The 22,518-nt window shown below is 40.4% G+C and overlaps 2 protein-coding genes across 6 annotated transcripts; one reads left to right on the top strand and one right to left on the bottom strand.

Moving 5' to 3' along the window:
- Window positions 1-6,309: 6,309 nt before the first annotated feature.
- LOC104760502 (plasma membrane-associated cation-binding protein 2) lies at window positions 6,310-7,733 on the top strand. 2 transcript variants are annotated; one of them, XM_087499013.1, is made up of 3 exons: window positions 6,310-6,465; window positions 6,573-6,803; window positions 7,026-7,733. In XM_087499013.1, the coding sequence occupies exon 3, from the start codon at window positions 7,026-7,028 to the stop codon at window positions 7,566-7,568; it is 543 nt and encodes a 180-aa protein (XP_087355139.1). In that variant the 5' UTR covers window positions 6,310-6,465; window positions 6,573-6,803; the 3' UTR covers window positions 7,569-7,733. The 2 variants fall into 2 exon arrangements, with proteins under 2 accessions (XP_087355139.1, XP_087355138.1); XM_087499012.1 differs by having other exon boundaries at window positions 7,021-7,733.
- A 1,798-nt stretch (window positions 7,734-9,531) lies between these two features.
- On the bottom strand, window positions 9,532-11,521 carry LOC104760503 (uncharacterized). 4 transcript variants are annotated; one of them, XR_015588841.1, is made up of 8 exons: window positions 11,101-11,521; window positions 10,945-11,000; window positions 10,796-10,855; window positions 10,608-10,685; window positions 10,370-10,502; window positions 10,241-10,293; window positions 9,983-10,156; window positions 9,532-9,902 (listed from the first exon to the last, which is right to left on the bottom strand). XR_015588841.1 is itself a non-coding variant. In XM_087499199.1 (8 exons), the coding sequence occupies exons 4-8, from the start codon at window positions 10,613-10,615 to the stop codon at window positions 9,756-9,758; spliced, it is 516 nt and encodes a 171-aa protein (XP_087355325.1). In that variant the 5' UTR covers window positions 10,616-10,685; window positions 10,796-10,855; window positions 10,945-11,000; window positions 11,101-11,470; the 3' UTR covers window positions 9,532-9,755. The 4 variants fall into 4 exon arrangements, 2 of the variants coding, with proteins under 2 accessions (XP_087355325.1, XP_010481745.2); XR_015588840.1 differs by having other exon boundaries at window positions 10,604-10,685; window positions 11,101-11,458; XM_087499199.1 differs by having other exon boundaries at window positions 10,370-10,499; window positions 10,604-10,685; window positions 11,101-11,470.
- Window positions 11,522-22,518: the final 10,997 nt, after the last annotated feature.

Genomic DNA, 22,518 nt, shown 5'->3' with positions numbered 1-22,518 from the left:
TTGGGAGCATGGATTCAAGTCTGAAATTCCAGAATTTCATGGTGGACAAGCTGGAGAAGAGCTGCTTGATTGGATTGTTAATGTGGAGGAGATCCTAGAATTCAAAAATGTTCTTCCAGAACGTTGTGTTCCAGTCATAGCTATGCGATTCCGCAATAGAGCTGCAGCTTGGTGGACACAACTAAAAGCATCTCGAGTTCGATTAGGAAAAAAAAGAATTTTATCATGGGATAAATTAAAGAAGCAGATGCGCAAGACATTTATGTCGTTCAACTACGACCACTTGATGTTTCAGCGTTTGCACAATTTACGTCAAGGTCCTCGTTCTGTTGAAGAATATGCCACTGAATTTTTTCTGCTTATAACGAGAGTTGATATAAATGATACAGAACCACAAATTGTGGCACGTTTTGTTGGTGGGTTAAAACAACAAATTCAACATACAATCAATCTTTTCAATCCTCTTACAGTGGCTGAAACTCATCAACAAGCCCTTACAATTGAAGCACAAACTCGTGGAAATTTTTCAAGTTGGAGTTCTTCACGACCGTTTCGTAATTCTTTGCCTCCAAGTTCTTCAACTTCTGTTTCTGATACTGCAGCACCGAAAGGTGAGCTTGCTATTGTGCCTCAAGACACATTGCGTCCTAATTGCTTGGGCACTTTGAGGTGTTTTTCTTGTGGAGAACCAGGTCATCGGCAGTCTGCTTGTCCAACACGTAATCGTCGAGGTCTGCTAATTGATTCTATGGGTAGAGACGTGGAGATTGTGTATGATGATGATAATCTGGATAATGATGAGCATAATGATAATGAAGAATTGCAAGCTGATGTTGGTAATTTGTTGGTACTTAGGCGTTCTTGTTTGGCTCCACGTATAACAGAAGACTTCCCTCAGCGGAATAATCTTTTCTACTCACGGTGCACAATAAATGACAAAGTCTGCAGTTTCATTATTGATTCAGGAAGTTGTGAGAATGTTGTTGCTGCTTCATCTGTGACAAAGTTGAAACTCACTACGGAAACTCATCCCTCTCCTTATAAACTCGCTTGGCTACAAAAAGGTAGTGAAATTTCAGTGTCGCAACGTGCCTTGGTCGCTTTTTCAATTGGAGATTCTTACAAAGACCAAATATATTGTGATGTTGTTCCTATGGATGCGTGTCATCTTTTGTTGGGTCGACTTTGGGAATTTGATCGCCGAGTACACCATGATGGCTTCACCAACATATATACTTTTCGCTTTAACAATCGAAATTTTACGTTGAAACCATCATTGCCTCCAGTTCCTTCTATTACGTCATCTGTGACACAACCTATGCCTCATAATCCAGTGTTACTACTTCAGAAATCTATGTTTTAGACTGCGATGCGAGACTCCGATATTGTGTTTGTCTTGGTTACCACACCTGCGATGTCATTTGTGTCAGACGTCGTGTCACCTCCTGTTTCAGTCGTTGTACCATATTCCATCTTAGTTGTTGTTCCAAATGCATTTACTACTTTGCTTCATGAGTTTGTTGATGTTTTTCCTGAAGACTTACCTACAAGTTTGCCTCCTTTGCGTGATATCCAACATCAGATTGATTTGGTTCCTGATGCGTCTCTTCCTAATAGACCACACTACCGTATGAGTCCAAGTGAGCACGAAGAGTGAAGGCAAGTTGAAGAGTTAATTACAAAAGGATTTTTGCGTGAGAGTTTGAGCCCCTGTGCAGTCCCTGCGTTACTCATTCCGAAGAAAGATGGCTCTTGGAGAATGTGTGTTGATAGTCGTGCTATTAATAAGATTATAGTGTGTTACCGATTTCCTATCCCACGTTTAGATGATTTGTTGGATCAAATTGGTACGGCATCAGTGTTTTCAAAGCTTGACCTGAAAAGTGGATATCACCAAATTCGCATTCGTCCCGATGACGAGTGGAAGACTGCCTTTAAAACGCGTGAGGGTTTGTTTGTGTGGTTGGTTATGCCATTTGGGTTATCTAATGCACCCAGTACATTCATGCGTGTGATGAACCAAGCTCTTCGCCCTTTCATTGGTAAATTCGTTGTGGTTTATTTTGATGATATTCTGATTTTTAGCCTCTCCTTGGAAGATCACTTGGAGCATTTACGTGAGGTGCTTCTTGTTCTACGTCGAGATAAGTTGTTCGCCACTTTAAAAAAATGTGAGGTTGATGCTTTTGAGGTGCATTTTCTAGGATATATCATTTCAGCTCAGGGCCTTGCCGTTGATCCTAATAAGGTTTCCGCTATTCAATCTTGGCCACTCCCAACAACGCTTTCAGAAACTCGAAGTTTCCATGGTTTAGCATCTTTTTATCGTTGTTTTGTGCCTCACTTTAGTAGTCTCATGGCTCCAATCACAGATCGTATACGAGCTGGTACATTTGTATGGACTCCCGAAGCTACACAAGCCTTTGACGTGATTCGCAAAAAGCTTAGCTCGGCTCCAATTTTGGCTCCTCCCGATTTCAGTATTGTTTTCCAATTGCATTGTGATGCATCAAAGTCTGGAATTGGTGCAGTTATGAGCCAGCGTCATAAGCCAATTGCTTATTTTAGTGAAAATTGGCTGGTGCGAGATCTCGTTATAGCACTTATGATCTGGAACTTTATGTTGTTGTTCAGGCCATTAAGCATCGGTGGCATTACTTGTTCCATAAGGAGTTTGTTTTGTACACCGACCATGACGCACTCAAACACCTTAACAGCCAAGACAAATTTTCGTCTCGACATGCTTCTTGGATGGTTTGAATTCTCACTATACGCTTCATGAGGAGTTCTTGTTTCATGGTTCACGTTTATGTATCCCGGAATGTAGCCTTCGGCTTCAACTCATTTCGGAATTACATAATGAAGGACATCAAGTGTTGCATAAAAGACCGTTTTCCTTTTCTTCTTTGTCGTTGGGTTTTGGGTGTTATGTTAAACTTCTATTTTTGAATTATCATTACTTCCTTTTCTTTGGGTAGCTAGGTTTTTTTATCGTTCTCTATATAAGTGTTGCTACTACTTCTTTGTTATGCAGCTTTTGATAATTAATAAAACGAGATTATTCTCTGTCCTATGTCTTGATTCGATTAAGTTCATCAGAGCAAGAAGCCTTGTGAAGATTTGATTAGATTCATCTCACGAGAAGCAGGTCCCAAGCGAGGATTCTAAAGAGTTCCTTGGTCAAGCTGATCCATCCGGTTCCCACACTGCGTCAATTATTAAGTATCTTGAGCCAACTACAGATGATTCTTTTAAGGCCAGATACGCTTATTGTCAGTTTGCTAAATCCGAATTTCCTATGTTAGGTGGAGAGACAAACAAGCTGGTCAAAGAAATTTTATGGATTCAAACATCCTTAAATTGGCAAGATCCTCGGACTCTAGCATGTGAGGCAGAGGTCCTAAAGATTATAAATTTGTAAAAGCTAGCTAATCAATTGCCAGATTCCTTTGCTAACCCAAAGAGAGTAATAAAATCGTACATACCAGTTTGTAATGCACCAGTACGTATTGATGTTCAAAAGGAACACAATAATCAAGTTGTTACAGAGTCTAAGGCCTGTTTGAAACGTGGTAGACCAATAGGTTCCAAAGATAAGAACCCTCGGAAATCTAAGAAAGGTGAAAATAACACTGAGGTTAAAGAAATTATAGACATGGTCGCGGCAAATCCTAAGGTACTAAATGAGGTTTGGGACGCTGAACCTCAAGGTCCTGAAGGTATTGATAATAATGAGATCTCAATCAATTATATTATGTCTGGAATACAATGGAACCGAAAAGATGTCGACATCGATGAAATATTTCCATACAAGATATCACTTGAAATAAATGAGGATCATGAACCCACATCTATATTAGAGTACAGTCCAAGTAAAGATTGGTTAAATTGGAAAGAAACCATTGATGTGGAGTTGAATTCATTAAAGAAAAGGAATGTGTTTGGTCCGATCTTAAGGACACCATTCAATATAAAGCCAGTTGGACATAAGTGGGTCTTTGTAAGAAAGAGAAATGAGAATAATGAAATCGTGAGATATAAGGCACAGCTTGTAGCACAAGGGTTCTCTCAAAGACCCGGAATAGATTATGAGGAGGCATACTCCCCTGTGATGAATGCAACAACTTGTAGATTCCTAATAAGTCTGGCTATAAGAGAAAAACTGGATTTGCGGCTAATGGATGTAGTGACCGCATATTTATATGGTCCACTGGATAATGAAATTTATATGAGATTACCAGAGGGTATTGAGCTCAAAGATAAGAGCGGTTCTCGAGAACAATACTGCATAAGGCTAAACAAATCCCTTTATGGACTGAAACAAAGTGGGCGAATGTGGTACAATAGACTAAGTGAGTACCTAGCTAAAGAAGGTTATAAGAATGATTCCATCAGTCCATGTATTTTTATAAAGAAGTTTGCAAACAAAGGATTTGTAATCATATCAGTATATGTGGATGATTTGAATATCCTATGAACCTCTAGGGAAATCGTCCAAACAGTTGAATATCTCAAGAAAGAGTTTGAAATGAAAGACCTAGGTAAAACTAAGTTCTGTTTGGGATTGCAGCTTAAGTACATAGATAATGGGATCCTTGTCCATCAAATGGCATATACTAAAAAGGTACTCAAGAGGTTTAATATGGACCAAGCTCACCCATTGCCTAGCCAATTGTTGTGAGAAGTTTAAATTTGGATAATGATCCATTTGGTCCAAGGAAGGACGATGAAAAAGTTCTCAGTCCGGAAGTGCCATACCTCAGTGCTATAGGAGCCTTAATGTTCTTCTCTAGCCACACTAGAATAGATATATGTTTTGTCGTGAACCTCCTAGCTAGATTTAGCTCTTGTCCAACCCAAAGGTACTGGAACGGTATCAAACATGTGTTGCGTTTACCTACAAGGAACGCTTGATTTGGGTTTATTTTATACTAAGTATAACAAAGAAGGTTTAGTTGGTTTTGCTGATGCAGGTTATTTATCGGATCCGCATAATGCTAGGTCTCAAAACGGCTATGTATTTACACACGGTGGTACAACTATTTTGTGGTGTTCTATGAAGCAAACCATTGCGGCCACATCATCTAATTATGCAGAGATTTTGGCAATGCATGAAACCAGCCGTGAGTGTGTATCGTTGAGGTCAATGACTCAACATATCAGGACAGATTGTGGCATGGTCGACGATAAAGAACCAACAATTATATACGAACACAATATACAGCCTGCATCGCACAGCTCAAGGAAGGATATATCAAGGGAGATCGGACAAAGCACAATTTACCGAAGTTCTTCTTCACACATGAACTACAAAAGGTCAGAGAAGTTTAAGTGGTACAAGTTCCATCTTGCGACAATTCAGCCGATCTTTTCACCAAATCATTACCGACATCAACATTCAAGAAGCTCACGCACTAGATTGGAATGCGGAGACTTAAAGACTTTTAGTGATGCTTGGAACAGGGGGAGTAATGCGTGCTGTACTCTTTTTCCTTCACCATAGTTTTGTCCCAATGGGTTTTCCTGGTAATGTTTTAATGATGCAGCACCCCCAAACGCATTATGGAGATCCCTTAGCATTTGCACGGTTATGCCATCCAAGGGGGAGTGTTGTAAAACACGGATGGTGGATCTTCCATAACCGGCTCATACATGTCCTAGTATGTAAGGCCCATGGCCGAAGGTCCATTGCCTATTTCCTATTCCTAGTCGGTTTTATACTAAGAGTTTATCTATCCCTATATATATGTAATGTTCGATTGAATCAATAATAATAAGAAGAGAAAACCTCATTCGAGTTTCTCTAGTTTACAACATTAAGGTATTTTTATAAATTATAAATTTATAACCGTTTTGGTAATACCAAAGTGTTTTTTGGCGTATATTTTATAATAAATCAAATAGTTAGAATTTGTTTGTTTGTTTTTTTTTTTATATCGAACTTATATTGTGAGACAGAGAGGAGTGTAAACCATGTTACATGATGAAGATTTCATACTTTTATTCTTAGATATTGTGGGTGGGATGTCTGTCTTAACTATTCAAAAATAAAATAATCTCGTTCAGACTAAATTTCCTTTTAATATAAAGCCAGAGTATGAGGATACACATCTCCAATTTGGTGCTATTTTAGTTTCTTAAATCAAGACAGCGACACGAATTTTAGATTACAGCTAATGAGCTGACTAAAAAAATCTACTAATTGTAAAATTATATATTTGTCTAAACTAAAATTAGAAATATTAAAATAACTATAAATTTAAACAGACTAATATTACCTTAAAATATGGATGTGCCAAATACCAGATCACCATGGCAGATCACATTTTCTATATTTTGCCAACTATGATTACAATACTATCGCCATTGTCTACCCTTCTCATCATAGTCAACTCTGTCTTTTTTTTTTTTTTTTTTTTGAGTCTGAACCGGTTTTTCAATAAACCCGAATATTCAAAATCAACGGTTTATATTTCTTTCCAAATTACTCAATCGGATCTATGAATTTGATAAATATAGTTTTTTTTTTCAAAAGATGTATTGGTTTTCTAATTTTGTGTATCTGTCTCCAGGTTCACGATTGTTAAACCGGACTAGTGTACCAGCCAACAGATTCGGTTCTGGCGCCAACGGGGAAAAAGGGGACAACGACAGAAAGGGATAAGGGTAGTAACGTCATTCTAAATAAAACCAAAACTGTGATTAGAAGATAAATCCCTTCTATAATACGAGAAGGGTTTCTCAAAAAATCAGAGACAAACAAAAAAAAGAACAAAGAACCTCACGAAGCCTCATCATCTCGGGTAAGTTTCTTCATGAACAAATATAGACATGAATCTAAGATTGATCGATGTGAATCAGATCATCTTGTCTCGTTCTTTTTAGTCGTTTAGGTTTATATAAGTTGAAGATGTTTTGTTTTCGTTATGTTAATGTAAACTAACCGCAAAAAACATATATATAGAAAAGTTCTAAGAATGGTTTTTTTTTTTGTTGGTGGCTGGATTATTAATCTTTAAGAAAAGATGGGTTATTGGAAATCAAAGGTTGTTCCAAGGTTTAAGAGATTGTTTGAGAAGAGTCCAGAAAAAAAGACTGATGTTGTTGAGGAGAAGCCACGAGATGCTGAAGTTGTGGGGGAGGTTGTCAAAACCGAAGAACCAGCCAAGGTAGAAGAAACCAAACCGGAGGAAGTAATTGCAACCGGGGAGAAAGAGATAGAAATCGTTGAAGAGAAGAAAGAAGAGGCTAAACCGGCTGAGGTTCCGGTTACAGTCCAGGCCCCCGCAGCTGCGGAGGAGGAGAAGAAGCCGGCCGTTGAAGAGGAGAAGAAGACCGCGACGGTGGAAGAGAAGAAGCCAGCCGTGGAAGAGGTGAAGAAGCCAACCGTGGAAGAAGAGAAGAAGCCAGCCGTGGAAGAGAAGAAACCTGTGGAGGAGGTGAAGAAAGAAGTGGTTGCCCCAGCGCCGGTGGTTGAGACTCCGTTGACCAAGGCTCCGGAAACTAAGGTGGTCGAAACTCCGGCCAAGGCACCGGAAACTCCGGCGGCAGAGCCACAAAAGGCTTGAATTTTCTTCATGGTACATTTTTCTAAAAAAGTATTGGTTGTCTTTGTGTGGATAATTTATTTTGTTTGTTTATTTGTTTTATTATCCATGTGAATTTACTCTATACATTAATTTGCTTGCTTGAATTATATGTTTTATGATACAATCACTTCTTATTTTTCTAAATTCTCTTTTTCATATTCACCTTAAAAAAACCAAAATATATATATATATATATATATATATATATATATATGTAGTTTTATGATCAGTGTATTAAGAAAAAAAAAACATTAGTTCACACATAATGTAACTTAACTCTTGAATCTGTGAATGAAGTCGAGTTTAGTGACTTTAGTCTAATGACTTCGATAACGAAAAGATAAGTTTTTATACATTGTCCAGAATTAAACTATACTATATATACAAATCGTAAATTTCATTTTTTTTTTTCTTTAGAAAACTCAGCCTTATCTGCGGATTGAATTGACTCATTAAAAAACTTATGCTTGATAATTACAGAAACGAATTCTCTACTATAGTTTCTAATCGTGGCAACAAACATGGAATCTTAAGATTAATTCCTTCTGATATCAATGTAAGTTACATTATGTAACATACGTGCAAGCAAGAAAGAACATGATATTCAAGATATGCACATATTAATTATATGCAACCACTTTTAAATTTATTATTACTCAAATGACGTGGTACGCACTCTTCTGCATCACTGGAATTTCGTTTTTCTCTTAGACACAATTAAAAGTTTCGTAATCTTCCTTGATAATATTATTAGGAGATAAAAAATATCTATCAGTTTTGTTGGATTCGGACTTATCTTTAATTAAGTGTTCAAAGTCATTGTTTTGACTACTGACTAATTTAATTATTTGATCCATCTTCGTTTGATATAATAAGTTCAACCGGCGGAAAAAATGTTGGTTGATGTGATATCGATCTGTACCTTCGTGTGTGTGAGTCATAAAATATTAAAGGTTGATTTAAACTGAGTTTATGTCATGTTAACCACATGACGGTGGACTAGTGGTTCCCATTTGGTTGGAAGAGTTGCTTTATTGATCCAAGTCAGAAATCAATTCTTTACGACTCATTTGAATATCCAAAGAAAGGATTTAGACTGTATCTCTCCAAAAATTAGTCTCGAGTTTATATCATGTTATGGATGGTGTGTATTTTCGTATCACTTGGGCAGGTCCGGCTCAAATGTCAAAACTCAAAACACATCAATAAAAGTAAGTAATATTGGGGGTTCTTTAATTCCATAAAATAGTCTTCTTTTTCCTGAATTAAAAATCAAATAATCTTTTTTTCTAAGGCAATTCCTTTGAACTCAACAAACGTTTGGGATTTTTTACTAGCCCAACCCATTTCTTGATTTTTTATAGAGTACTATTCACAACCCAACTCTCATGTGGATGATTGAGTATACCCTAAATCTAGGGAGAATCATTCATTTCATCTGTCATATAGTGGATTTTAATTATTTGAAGTAAAACTCTCAAAGCTAGTCTAGTTTGAACCATTATACCTTTGAGAGAAGAGCATCAAGACTTTGGTCAAAACCTTGAGTGTTCCTATGCAAGTTTGATAATAGTCAATTAGTCATACCAAATTAACAAACTAACTAAAAATAAAAAAACTTGTGTAGTTACTTCATTATTGATGTCAAATGTCCACTTTGTACATGTGTCTCTTTGAAAATATTTTATTATGAGTTTTTAGAGAGTATGTTTATCAATCATTATTTTGTACGAAGGAATTGCAGGTTTATTAGACTTGCGAATTTGTATAACTTATTCTTTAAAGGGATTAGATTTTACAATGTAAATTTCTATTTTATATAATTTTCGAATTATTTGTCTACTCGGTCGAATCGGAGCGGTCCAGAAACTTTGTCTGGCTAAAAAGGAGTAACTGAAAAAAAAATTAGTTTAACGTGTTTGATTTTAGTTAGCTAAGAGAAGATCTAATGACTGAGTAAGATTAGTAACAGCTCAATCAGAATCTTGTAACTCAAAGTCAAGCTCACATCTGCAAAACGAAAAGACCAAAGAACAAACTTGTTGTCACTATACACATTTGAGCTTCTTGATCAAATCTTTGCACTTGAGGTGATTCCTCAAAACTCAATAATTCGGTTGATTTCTTGATGGCACATGTTAAAATGCAATTGAAAATATCGGTTTGTTAAAGAGTCTCGCATAGCTTCCATTGCTTCACTGTTTCGCTCAAACGAACTGGAACCTTGTTAGACCAGTCACTAAGATCAGGTAAGGCTCCTGTTAAGGCAACAAAGTTGAGACCTTGTGAATCTGGTGTTCTCTTCCAGCTAACCTGCAATGCAAGTGGCAAATGGGGTTTAATCTTTTACTTCTTTTCATTCAAAAAGGATGGAGATGAAATGTGTTACTTACTTGTCCGGGAAATGCTTCTGCCAAGATCTTGACGGTAGAATTCAGCATCCAGGCTGAATCACTCAACACCAACTGTGGTTTTCCATTCTGCAGTTCTGTTTCGATTCCAGCACAATTCACCATAATGCGACCGTTAGGCATTAGCCTACTAGCCAGCTCATGCCAAATCGGGACCTAAAGGAAATCAAAAATCAAAATACTAATACGCAAAGTGTCAATGTGTGACTAAATAATACTAAATAATACTAATAACCATACCTGTTGCAGCTGATCTAAGACCTTTCCATCAGCAAACAAATCAACAATGATCCCTACATCAACATAAGAATCCAAGATTTCAGATAAGAACAATAGAAGACACAACATACATTTATCTTGAAATCTCACCAGCATATCTTCCTGTAGCATCTTGATAAGGCGAGAGAGCATCATCTACAAGAACAGAAAGTCTACCGCCTTGTGAGGTCGGTTTCTCAAGCTCAGACAGCCCAAGATAGTCTCTTGCTTTCTCAATCAACTACTGTCCATACAAGAAAACACATTGAACTCAAGTTTCCAATAAGCCAAAAAAAAAAAAAAAACACCGCAAGATAATCTGACTGTGTCAAGATAGCTTCTTACATACAATTTCATCAATCTCCCAACCTTCAAGCTGCATAGAAGGCCACAACTCAAGAATCAATCTTGCAGCTGTTCCACCACCCTAAAATAAAACACACACACACACACATGTAAACAACATCATTGAGTAAAACAACATCAACCTATGCATATCTCAGACAATCAGAATGAGACTCATAGCACAGTGCTCACCAAGCCATAGATTGCAATAGGACCATCAGGGATAATAGGAGGCAAACTCGCAAACTCATCCTACAACAAAAAATGTTGATATGATTCTGTTCTCTTTGACATAAACCACATTGATCTCTCAAATGAGAAACATTTCAGCAATGTCATACCCAATAAGATCCAGTCCAGTTCTGACCTCCTTTATTGATGACACTATGCACATTCTCTACAGAAATGAGATTTAAATTAATATCAGAGGATTTGATATTTGATAATACAAGCTTACTTATCCAAAAACAGAGCAATTAGGGTTATAAGAATCTCACGAGTTGAATCAAGGAGAAGGTATCTGGAAGAAACAGTATCCACTATAACAATCTCATTGTATCTGCTTCTTACGGCTGCCACAACCCAATAGTCTTCTTCTTCTTCGTCATCTTTTTTGCTAGGTTCTTGTTGAATTTGCCTCTCTTCACGGTCACTTTGCTTGACGCAAAACGAAATTGAGAATCTGGGTTTGTTCTGAGGAGGGTTTATGAACAAGGGTTTTGAAAATTGAGATGAAAGGAAGCAGCTTTCGTATTGAGAAAGTGAATGTAGAGATGAGATGGCCATAGATCTCAAAGCTGCCATTTTTGGTTTGTTCTCTTTGCTTCAAAGTCTTATCCTTTTCTCTTCCTTTTCTACCTTCACTTCGATTTTTGCAACGGTAGGTGTCTTGCCGTTTATTAACTATACAAACGGCACGAGGTTTGTATATAGAAAGTCAAGTCTTTGGGACGTTTTAACAAAGCTCAAACGTGTGTTTTAGAAACGACAGGATTTGTTTCTCACAATTAGAGAACATACACTGGTTAGGTTATCTCCAACAGAGGTTTTAACGTGGGGTTTTAAGGGAAAAGAGATAAAAAATAAATTAGAAAATGGAAAAAAACTGAAGAGCTCCTCTTATATAGTAACCTCAATTTCACATTAGAGATTATGACGTGTCGCTAAATCGTTGGCTCTGTTTAATATAGAGCAATTTTTTTGGTCCAATTGTGTTCTTTTTCTTCCTATCCCTCTTGATACTAGGATTTTTGTGTCTCCTAGTAGGTTCAATTAATCTTATGTGTTGTAGACAACGAACATCACAACTTAGCTAATCCAATCTCTTGGTAAAAGCTACTCAGACTCAACCACTTCTATACCCAGTTCTCGCTAGAGAAACATGGTTGAGCAGGCATGACATACAAGTTCGTTCATGTCAACAAACATCATAGACAACTAATCTCTTAGGCTAGGAACGTAAGTCTCTGGCACTAGGTGGTCAGACAATTCATCAAACACCTTTTGGGTGTGAAAATGTCTCGAACCTAGTTCCAATTGATCAGAGAGAAACTAGCATTTCTAACACTAGTCCAGAAGGGAATCATAAAATCAAAGCTTAAACACTCTGCATCCTAAGATCCTCCACCTAATCTATCACATCCTCAAGGACTACTACACTACTCAAATCCAAAAATAATTATCCAAGATACAAACACAGAAAACATTGAACCAAGCATAATAAGATAGATAAAAATGAGAAGAACAACTTTTGAGAAGGAATCAAGTACAAAAACCGAATAAACTCGGAGATGTCAGATTACAAGTCTGAGAACATTTTTAGGTGGCTAGGTTAACCATAAGAACAAAAATGAAAATGAGATAAAAGATAAGATGTCCTAAACCAAGACTTAACAAAATGTATATATAGTAAAATCGTGTGAATCCCTAAAACTTAAAACGACAAGATAGAGCGTCGGTTCGAGAGTCTCCTGAAGCGTGTCAGACGGAGTGTCTTCCTGGCATGCGTGATTTCGTCCGTGTGCGTCCAGTGGCTCGATTGGTGTGAGTAGTAGTGGGTCGAGCAGTGCGAGTGAAAATGGCTCGAGCATGGTCGGTGAAAGTGGTTCGAGCTGGGTGTATACACATCTACTAAAACGATAATAACTATTGACCCACACCTCCGATTGGCTTGAAATAAACGACATTGGAAATATGACTCAATTCTCTAGAACTTTGATGAAGACATCAAAAGCTGAATCCCTAGACCGATGGCTCGAGTGATGGCTCGATTGAGTGGTCCGACTGGTGCCCTAAGAGTGGCTCGATTGCGTAGGTCGAGAGTGGCTCGATTGTGGAGGTTGAGAGTGGCTCGATCGTGTGCGTCTCCGACGTCTCCTTAACACCGGAAATACTTCAAAATTCACAATGCATGCAAGGATGATGCAAAAACTTCCTAAACATGCAAAGTGTATAAAAGAGGTTCTAAAATGATGCAAAATGACTAGTTATCCTAGCTAAATGTATGACACATGCATGCTAAGGAGATGCAAAATATAGACATATCAACTCCCACAAACTTATTCTTTGCTTGCCCTCAAGCAAACAATCAAGAACAAAATATGGAAGAGAGGTGTGAAGCTGGGGTCTCAGAACCTAAAACATGCTGGATAGAATAGTTAGAATCAAGATCCTTGTTTTTAGTTCTATGATGCATGGTGAAAGAACTTTATTTCTTTGATCTACACATGCAATCCTATCAACCACTCCCTTTAACATTCATTAACAAAGAACCGTGAATCAAGCTAAGCAATGTCATTGAACTCATTTGGCTAGGGTAAAAGGTCAGAGATATAGATGATCTCCTTCTCAAGTAGTTTTATCAATATAGAACAAGGTTCTCTCACGACAAGGAGTTGAGCTTAAGAGAAGGCTAAAGGTTGAAACCAACTGATACATACAAAAGCAGCGTCCTGTCTACCGAAAGAACATTCCAAACCGAAGTTGGTCTTATCTCTACCCTTCATCAGAAACTTCATCTCAAACCCATTCTTTCATTCTTTAGATTTGGTCTTAGGAGGAGTTCACTTCTTATCATTCTAGCGGATTGGGAAATCTTTACTATCGGTAAGGTTCTTTTTCTTTTCTTCTAAGGACTCTAGACATTTTAAACATTTTATTTTCTTTTCTTTGTCTAATCTTTTTGTTTTATGCCCAGAACCAATAACTCATTATTTCGCTCAACCCAAATCCTTTACTAGACTTGTAAACCTTGAAAACACATCCCCTCCTAAAGACTTTCTACCCTCAACTTTCTTTTTACTCTTCATTTTTCTGCACAAATCCATACCTAATGCCCAAAATCGAGTTCTCACCTACTCCTACTAGTCCGGATAACGCGAACTAGAACTACACAGGATCCTACTCTTGTCGGTTAGAACCTAACACTTTCTAACAAGCTCAACTCGGAAAAAGGCCTGACACTCAAGAATATAATTGGCTTGAAAGAAGGGTTGGTTAATGGTGTGGGGAACTGTTCTAAAGATGGGAATCAGCTACTTGGATTAACAAAGGTGGTAAAAAGGAGAAAGATAATCCAAGTATGTATGTGGTATCCATGAGTTCAATTTCAATGCATAACAGGATAATTGCAAGTCAGGATTAGGTACAGGTATATAGGGAATGATATCAATTCAAAACATGCTTCAATCTTACAATTTCAAGTTCAATCAACATGCATCAAAGAACTAATAACAAGGGCCTTGATGCTATCCTATTGAATTCAGCATGCTACCAAGGTTACAATCATCATCAACCCCTATTCTAAATGCAACAATCCTTTATGAATGACACTAGACTCAATCCTAATGTGCAAGTGTAAGCTACATGAACACACTCTGTTTTTTTGTCGAAATTTTTGAATTTTTTTTTTGTTTTTTCTATGCAAATAAATAAATGCAGACTCAAACATGATATGATACAAAAATATGAAATAAGAATCACAGAACACAACATCAGATATATCATCTCAAACCTTCCCCCAAACTTAAATTACACAATCTCCTGTGTAGGAAAAATTTGCAGAAGTATTTGAGAATCACAACAGAAACAATGCATCAATGAAATGGTATATACAAAGGAAGGTAGGAGTACCTCAGTAGTAGAAGAAGGAGTTGGTGCTCGCCCAAGGAGGAGCGTTGTACTGGCTTTGTCCCTTGCCTTGATCCGGATCTGCGGGAGTTACCTCAACTGCTTGCGTGTTCTGAATTGTGTTCGGTTGGTCATCGCATTGCATGTCGTCGACTCTAGACTCACCATGGTCCGATACTACCACCTCGGTAGGCTGATGAAGGTCTTGATGTTCGACCGGCTGCTCAACCTCCTGCATATCCTGATAATCACCTTGACCTTCATCTCGCTGCTCAACCTCTTGCTCAGCTTGAGCTGCGGAATGATGCGCTGATCGCCGACTAGAAGAGGCTCTGGAACCTCACTAACCGCGTCTCTGTCTCCCCCTAGACTCGTGTGACGAGTGGCGTGAAGGAACGGGTGAGAGCTGACGCTCCCAAGGTACATATGAAGATTGACGTGCTGGAGAAGGATTCGGAGAAGGTGTTCGCGCTAGGGTCGTGGAAGGACGTCTTGACATTGGTCTAGTGTCCTCGGGGATAGACCTAGGGATAGCGGTTGTGGAAGTCGAGCAGCTAAACTTGCGCATGAAGCTCTTGATAGTCTTGGTGAAGCTGCTGAGCGCCTTGTCTCTGGCTTCCCCCCATCGCTGAAGCTGGTTGAGGCGTTGATGAGCTGCTCTGACCCCCTTAGCCATTCTCAGGTATGAGTACTCCTCTAAGTAGAACTGCTCTGGACGGTACTCCTCGGTGTCTTCCTCCATTGGCTCGGCCTCTGCTTCAGAATATGCAATCTCTATCCGCTGCACCTCATCCCCAGACTCGTACAGAGTGTCTGTGGGAGGTATGAACTCTACATGTTCACCCCTCAAGATAGTAGTCTGCTCGACGCAAGGCAGGAGTAATCTCGATGCACCGACTTCCGGATGCAAAAACTTGTAAATAAAACGTCCCTGCCTCAGACCCCGCTCCAGAGTACGCAACTGCCGCAGGTTGTTCAAGTCGATCCTGTGTGGTGAGTGTGGCTCGGAATGTAATGGGACACCAGTTGCCTCAAGAAACCAAGTCACCACGCCGCCCATACATATCACTCCGAGAGAGTTGTTGTTGTTGAGTCTCGAGACCCAAGTTTTGTATAACGTCATGTAGTTGAGGAGGTAGAGCGAGACGGAAGTGTTGGACGTGTCACCTTGCAGCTCGGTTCCATCCATTGCCGTGAATGAGAGTCCTTTAAATGCTAGATCAATCATCTCAAGCTCGCTGTTCGTGATGTATCCCTTAATTTCCTTAGCGTAGAATGCATTGGCCACTGCCTTCTGGAAGTAACGCAACACTGGATTTCTCAGGTTCAACGCTTTCGTTTTCGATGAAGTGAATGTGGGTGTGCTTCCAATTGTCGCCCAGAGTGCTGATATTTCGTTCCGGTCGAACTGCGGCGTAGTCCCCGTCCCGCCGGGAAATCCAAGCATCTCTTTGACGGTTCTAAGGGTGAGAGCGTAGAATTGGCCGTGAACGCGAAATGTAATATAACCCAGACCTCCATCAAACATCATTCCCGGCTCATCCGCATATAAGTGCATCTCCAGAGTGCAGAGGAACTGAATTGTCTCCTCCTTGTATCCATTCCTGGGTGTGTTCATGAGTCTCTCCAGATGGCACTGCCTAAACAAATACTGAACATCCTCTGCAATCCAAAGTTGTTGCATCGTCTCCACATGGGGATACCTTGTGCCATCGAATTCCAACTGCTGGAACAGCTCGTAGTATTCCTTGGGAGTTAGTTTCGTCTCAGCGCTCTTCCGTCGGACCGATTTTCTAGGAGCTTGTTCTGAGCGCAACGCAGGTTCCTCTTGTTCGTAATCACTCCCGTCCTCCTTTGAGTTTGAAGCTCGTGCCGGCCTCTTTCCGCGACTCTTTCTCTTAGAGAGTGGTTTATCTAGTCTGCTTGACCCAGCGCCATGCGTAGGCGGCTTAGAAGTAGCAACACGTCATGGTACCTCACAACCATACATCTCATACATCTCGTCCCAAAAATTGTCAGACATTGTGGAGGAATTGACGAGAGTGAGTATGGCTCGATCGAGATTTTTATAGTGGCTCGATCACGGGGATGGTCGATTGACAGAGTGAAGACGGTGGCTCGAACGGAACAGTTGGACCGCGTAGACGTGTGTCTCGAACGAGGAAGTGTAGCGGAGGAGAGAATCGATAGTGGCTCGATTATAAACCGGCTTGATTGGTGAGAGTGGATATGCCTCGATCAAAAGTTGAGCGTGTCTCGCGCGTGTGGCTCGATTGTGAATGGCTCGAGCAGGGGTTGGATTGGCGAGAACAGCGTGGCTTGATCGGTACAGCAGAGTGAGAGGGTTGCGGATATGGCTCGATTGACGCGTCACGGAGATGATCGGAATTTGACAGTGGCTCGAGCGGGGTAGAGAAGAGTGGCTCGAGCGAGAGAGATGGTGACAATGGCTCGATCGGATTGATGATCTTGTCCACTGATAGCACGTGTGAGTGGCTCGAGCAGTGGAGTGCGGAGCTGTAGGGAGTGAGACGTGATGTGAGTAGCTCGAACGGTTGCAGGTTGGGCGGCAGTGGATCGAGCGAGTGGCGGCCGTGACGACGTCGATCGAGGATGGGATGAAAACGACGAGATTCACGGTCGAGTTGCAAGGTGAGGGAGTGAAGGTCGAATTATTGGTGAGAAAGGAGAGACATTAGAGTGATTGTTTTATAGGGAGGTGAAGAGTGAAGATAAGTGGTGGTAATGAGGTGAGGTTTAATGATGAAGGAGATTCGAAGGAGTGTGCAAGTGGGGAAGAAAAGGAGTGTGGAAGAGGGGAGATGTGGGAAGATAGGACACAAAGGTGATGTGTCTTGTCAGGGGGAACAATAGAGGGATGGGGGAGTTGACATGAGGGAGAAAGCGAATTGATGGGAGAGTGGTGAAGAAGAGTTCACGTGATTGTCTCTCTTTTTTATAATTTTTTTTTTTTTTTTTAGAAGGAAGTTCACCCCTCTCTCCTTGCTTTTCTCTGTATCCTCTATCTCTCTTCCCTTCTGTAGATTCCTGAATACAAGAAAACCAAAAACAAAAATCAAAAACATAAGGATCCTAAAAAGAAAAATATTTACAGTGATACCTTTGGGACTTCCTCCCAAGTGAGCTTGTTTAAAGTCTCTAGCTTGAGTTTTCAGTTTTTTATGCCTTCTAGGGTTCATACAAGAGCACAGAAGACCCCTCTGGTCGGACTTGATCAGCTAAATATTTCTTGACTCTCTGACCATTTATAGTGAACTCGCTACCATCCTTGTTCAGAAGAGTGATGGCTCCGAAAGGCAGAACTTCCTTGACGTCAAAAGGTCCAGACCACCTAGACTTAAGCTTTCCAGGAAATAACTTAAGTTTGGAGTTGAAAAGCAGAACCTGATCTCCAGCCTTGAGCTCCTTGACAACAATTTTCTTATCATGAAAATTTTTGGTTCTTTCTTTATAGATCTTTGAGCTCTCATAGGCATCAAGTCTGATTTCTTCCAACTCATATAGATCAAGAGTTCTCTTAGCCTGAGCAGTGTCAATATCCAAGTTCAGCAGCTTGATAGCCCAAAGCGCCTTGTACTCAACCTCCACAGGGAGGTGTCATGCTTTACCATATACCAACTGAAATGGTGTTCTACCTATTGGCGTCTTGAACGGTGTTCTGTACACCCAGAGTGTCTCGTCCAACTTGACAGACCAATCTTTCTTTGAAACTCCTACAATTCTTGACAAGATCCCCTTGATTTGTTTATTCGAGACTTCAACCTGTCCGCTGGTCTGAGGATGATACGTAGTAGATACCTTGTGCTTGACCTCATACTTTCTCAGCATATTCTCTAATACCTTGTTGACGAAGTGAGAACCACCATCGCTTATCACTGCTCTGGGTATCCCATACCTTGGAAATATTATACTTTTGAACAGCTTTAGAACAACCTTGTGATCATTGGTAGGACTGGCAATGGCTTCGACCCATTTGGAAACGTAATCAACTGCTACCAGAATGTAGACATTACCATTAGTTGGAGGGTTGAAAGGTCCCACGAAGTCTGTTCCCCAAACATCAAATATCTCTACTTCCAGGATCAGATTCTGGGGCATCTCGTTCCTCCTTGTGATGTTGCCCATCCTCTGAAAAGCATCACACTTGGTGATGAAACCGTGAGTGTTTTTGAACAAGGTTGGCCACCAGAGACCCGCTTGAAGAACTTTCTGAGCTGTCTTGAATGTGGCGAAATGGCCTCCATAGGTGGAACCGTGACAGTGCTCAATCACTCCCTGCACTTCCCCTTCTGCTATGCATCTTCTGAACAGACCGTCAGAACCTCTCTTATACAGATAGGGTTCATCCCAGAAGTAGTGGTTGACCTCTCTGAGAAGCTTCTTCTTCTTGTAAGGATCCATGTAATTAGGAACTTCTCTACAGACCTTGTAATTCACGACATCTGCATACCATGGTGCAGTCTGAGAAGTGATTGCCATGCATCTGATTTTCAGGTTGTCAAGCTCTGTGTCATGCATCTGCTCACAAACCTGGGTGACCAGAAGTTGTTCCTCAGGCATTGAGTCATCAATTGGAACAGCATCTTCAATCCTCATTCTTGACAAGTGATCTGCAACTTTGTTTTCTATGCCTTTCTTGTCAACTATCTCCATGTCAAACTCCTGAAGTAGCACATCTGCTCACAAACCTGGGTGACCAGAAGTTGTTCCTCAGGCATTGAGTCATCAATTGGAACAGCATCTTCAATCCTCATTCTTGACAAGTGATCTGCAACTTTGTTTTCTATGCCTTTCTTGTCAACTATCTCCATGTCAAACTCCTGAAGTAGCAGAATCCATCTCAACAATCTTGGCTTGGTATCCTTCTTTGAATAGATGTGTCTCAAAGCAGCATGGTCGGTATACACTATGACTTTCGAGCCCACAAGGTAACTCCTAAATTTTTCGAATGCAAACACAACTGCTAGGAGCTCCTTCTCTGTGGTTGCATACCTTACTTGAGTCTTGTCCAAGGTGCGACTTGCGTAGTAGATAACATGGAGCTTCTTGTCAATACGCTGTCCCAGAACAGCTCCAACTGCGAAGTCTGAAGCATCACACATGATCTCAAACGGATGATCCCAATTCGGAGCTTGTACTATAGGTGCCGAAACCAAGGCTTCCTTTATCTTTCTGAAAGCTTCCAAGCATGCTGCATCAAATTCGAACTCCACCTCCTTGCACAGCAATCTTGTTAGTGGTCTTGCAATTTTTGAGAAGTCCTTGATGAATCTTCTGTAAAACCCAGCATGTCCCAGAAAACTTCTGATATCCTTCACTGTCTTAGGCGGTTGAAGCTGAACCATGACCTCAATCTTAGCTTTGTCAGCCTCAATTCCTTTCTCAGAGATCTTGTGTCCCATAACGATCCCTTCTTCAACCATGAAGTGGCACTTCTCCCAGTTCAACACCAGATTCGTCTCCTCACATCGCATCAATACCCTGCACAGATTTAACAAACAGGAGGAGAAAGTGGAACCGTATACATAGAAGTCGTCCATAAATACTTCCATTGACTACTCAATCACATCCGAAAATATTGACGTCATGCACCTCTGAAAGGTAGCAGGAGCATTACACAAACCAAATGGCATGCGTCTGTAGGCAAATGTGCCATAAGGACAAGTAAATGTTGTCTTTTCCTGATCATATGGGTGGATAGGGATTTGGAAGAATCCACTATACCCATCAGGGAAACAGTAGTAGGGATGACTAGCTAATCTTTCTAACATTTGATCAATGAAAGGAAGAGGAAAATGATCCTTCCTAGATACATCATTTAACTTCCTATAGTCTATGCACATCCTATGTCCTGTGATAGTTCTAGTTGGGATTAACTCATTTTTTTCGTTTTTGATCACAGTAATTCCCCCCTTTTTAGGTACACAGTGCACTAGGGATACCCAAGTACTATCAGAGATAGGATAGATAACTCCAGCATCAAGCAATTTTCAGATCTCTTTATTTACTACTTCCTTCAGATTAGGATTTAATCTCCTTTGGGGTTCAATGCTAGCATAAGACTCATTTTCAAGATTGATCCTATGTGTGCAAAGACTAGGTGAGATTCCCTTGATATCAACTAAGGAATAACCTATAGCCTTTCTATACTTGTTAAGCTCAGTTAGTAGCAACCTCAATTCATCATCACTCACCCTAGTATTCACTGTGATAGGATAAGTAGAATTGTTTCCCAGGAAAACGTACATGAGTCCGGAAGGGAGAGTTTTGAGTTCTACCTTTGGAGCTTTCAGTTCCGACCAGTCGTCAGCATGGGATCAGGAGTGATCACGGTCGAGTGGGAGGGATGCGACTCGATTGAGCGGGACGTCGGTGTTTCAAGTCGGGTCTTGACGTCGGTCGAGCGGGAGATATCACGTTCTGAACTCTCTGTATCAACTGCACGTACCTCCTCTAAGTCATATAGCTGCTGGAATTCCTCTAATCCATCCGTTTCTCTATGGGAATCTAGCAGATTCTTGTAACAAGTGGTCTGCTCATGCAAGAACCCTTCTTCTCCATCCTTGGTTAGAGCAGTTTTGAGATGATCCTCCTCAGCTAATTCCTCCAACAACATATCAGCCAACTTATCCATCTCTTCAATGTAGAAGACTTGTCCTCCTATTGTCGGCTTCTTCAAAGTATCCTTGATGTCAAACCTCATAATGAAGTCGTTGCCCAGATTGAGATCAATCTTGCCATTTCTGACATCAATGATGGCTGCAGTAGTCGCCAGGAACGGTCTTCCTAAGATCAGAGGATCTTTCGGTTCTTCATCCATCTCCAGAACCACAAAGTCGGTTGGCACTTCCACGTCTCTGATCATGACAGGTAAGTCTTCTAAAATACCATGTGGAAGTCTCACTGATCTATCTGCAAGGATGAGGGAGATGTCGCAACCTTTAAACCTTGTGAAACCCAACCTCTTAGCTACAGAGAATGGCATCAAATTAACTGAAGCGCCAAGATCACATAAACACCTATCAAAAGACATAGGTCCAATGGAGCAGGGTAGAGTGAATGATCCAGGATCTTTGAGCTTCTTGGGTACAACCTTCTTCTGGATGATTGCACTGCACTCAAGACTTAGTACCACCATGCCTTGAACTTCTTTTGATCTCTCCATCACTAAATCCTTGAGGAATTTCTGGTATTGGGGAACAAGTGCGAATGCATCCAGCAATGACATCCTCAACTCAATTTCCTTGACTTGTTGTTCGAACAGAGCTTTGTATTTCTCAGTAAGTTGCTTCTTGAACCTCACTGGAAATGGTAGAGGAGGCTTGTATGGTGGAGGGATGAATCTCGCAGGATTGTCATCAGAAACGACAGGTTCCTTAACTGGTTCAGGTTCGGACTGCTTCACTGGCTCGATTGGATCTTTGACTTCTTCGACTGGATCTTTGATCTGAGCTTCATCTTGAACTAAATCCTCCCCATCTAATTCCTCACTGTCCTCAGTGACGTCAGGTACTCCTTGTCTGGGAGGCAATGTTTTCCCACTTCGCAGCGTAATGGCATTGGTGAACTCCTTGGGGTTTTGAACAGATTTCCCTGGGAATTGGCCTGGTTTTGGTGCATAAGTAGAAGCGGATTGGCCTTCCATATACCTTATCTTCGAATTCAAAGCTTCAAATTTGACGTTCAGATCATTGTAAGAACATTTTATCCTCTGACTAAGGTCAGCGAACTTCTTAGCAGTATCCATAGATCCGCTAGCTTGACCC

The sequence above is a fragment of the Camelina sativa genome, chromosome 18 (genome assembly GCF_030686135.1).
Source record: "Camelina sativa cultivar CO46 ecotype springtype chromosome 18, ASM3068613v1".
NCBI lineage: Eukaryota > Viridiplantae > Streptophyta > Magnoliopsida > Brassicales > Brassicaceae > Camelina > Camelina sativa.
The sequence above is the reverse complement of the archived record's forward strand: the minus strand, read 5'-3'. Positions and strand labels throughout refer to the sequence as shown.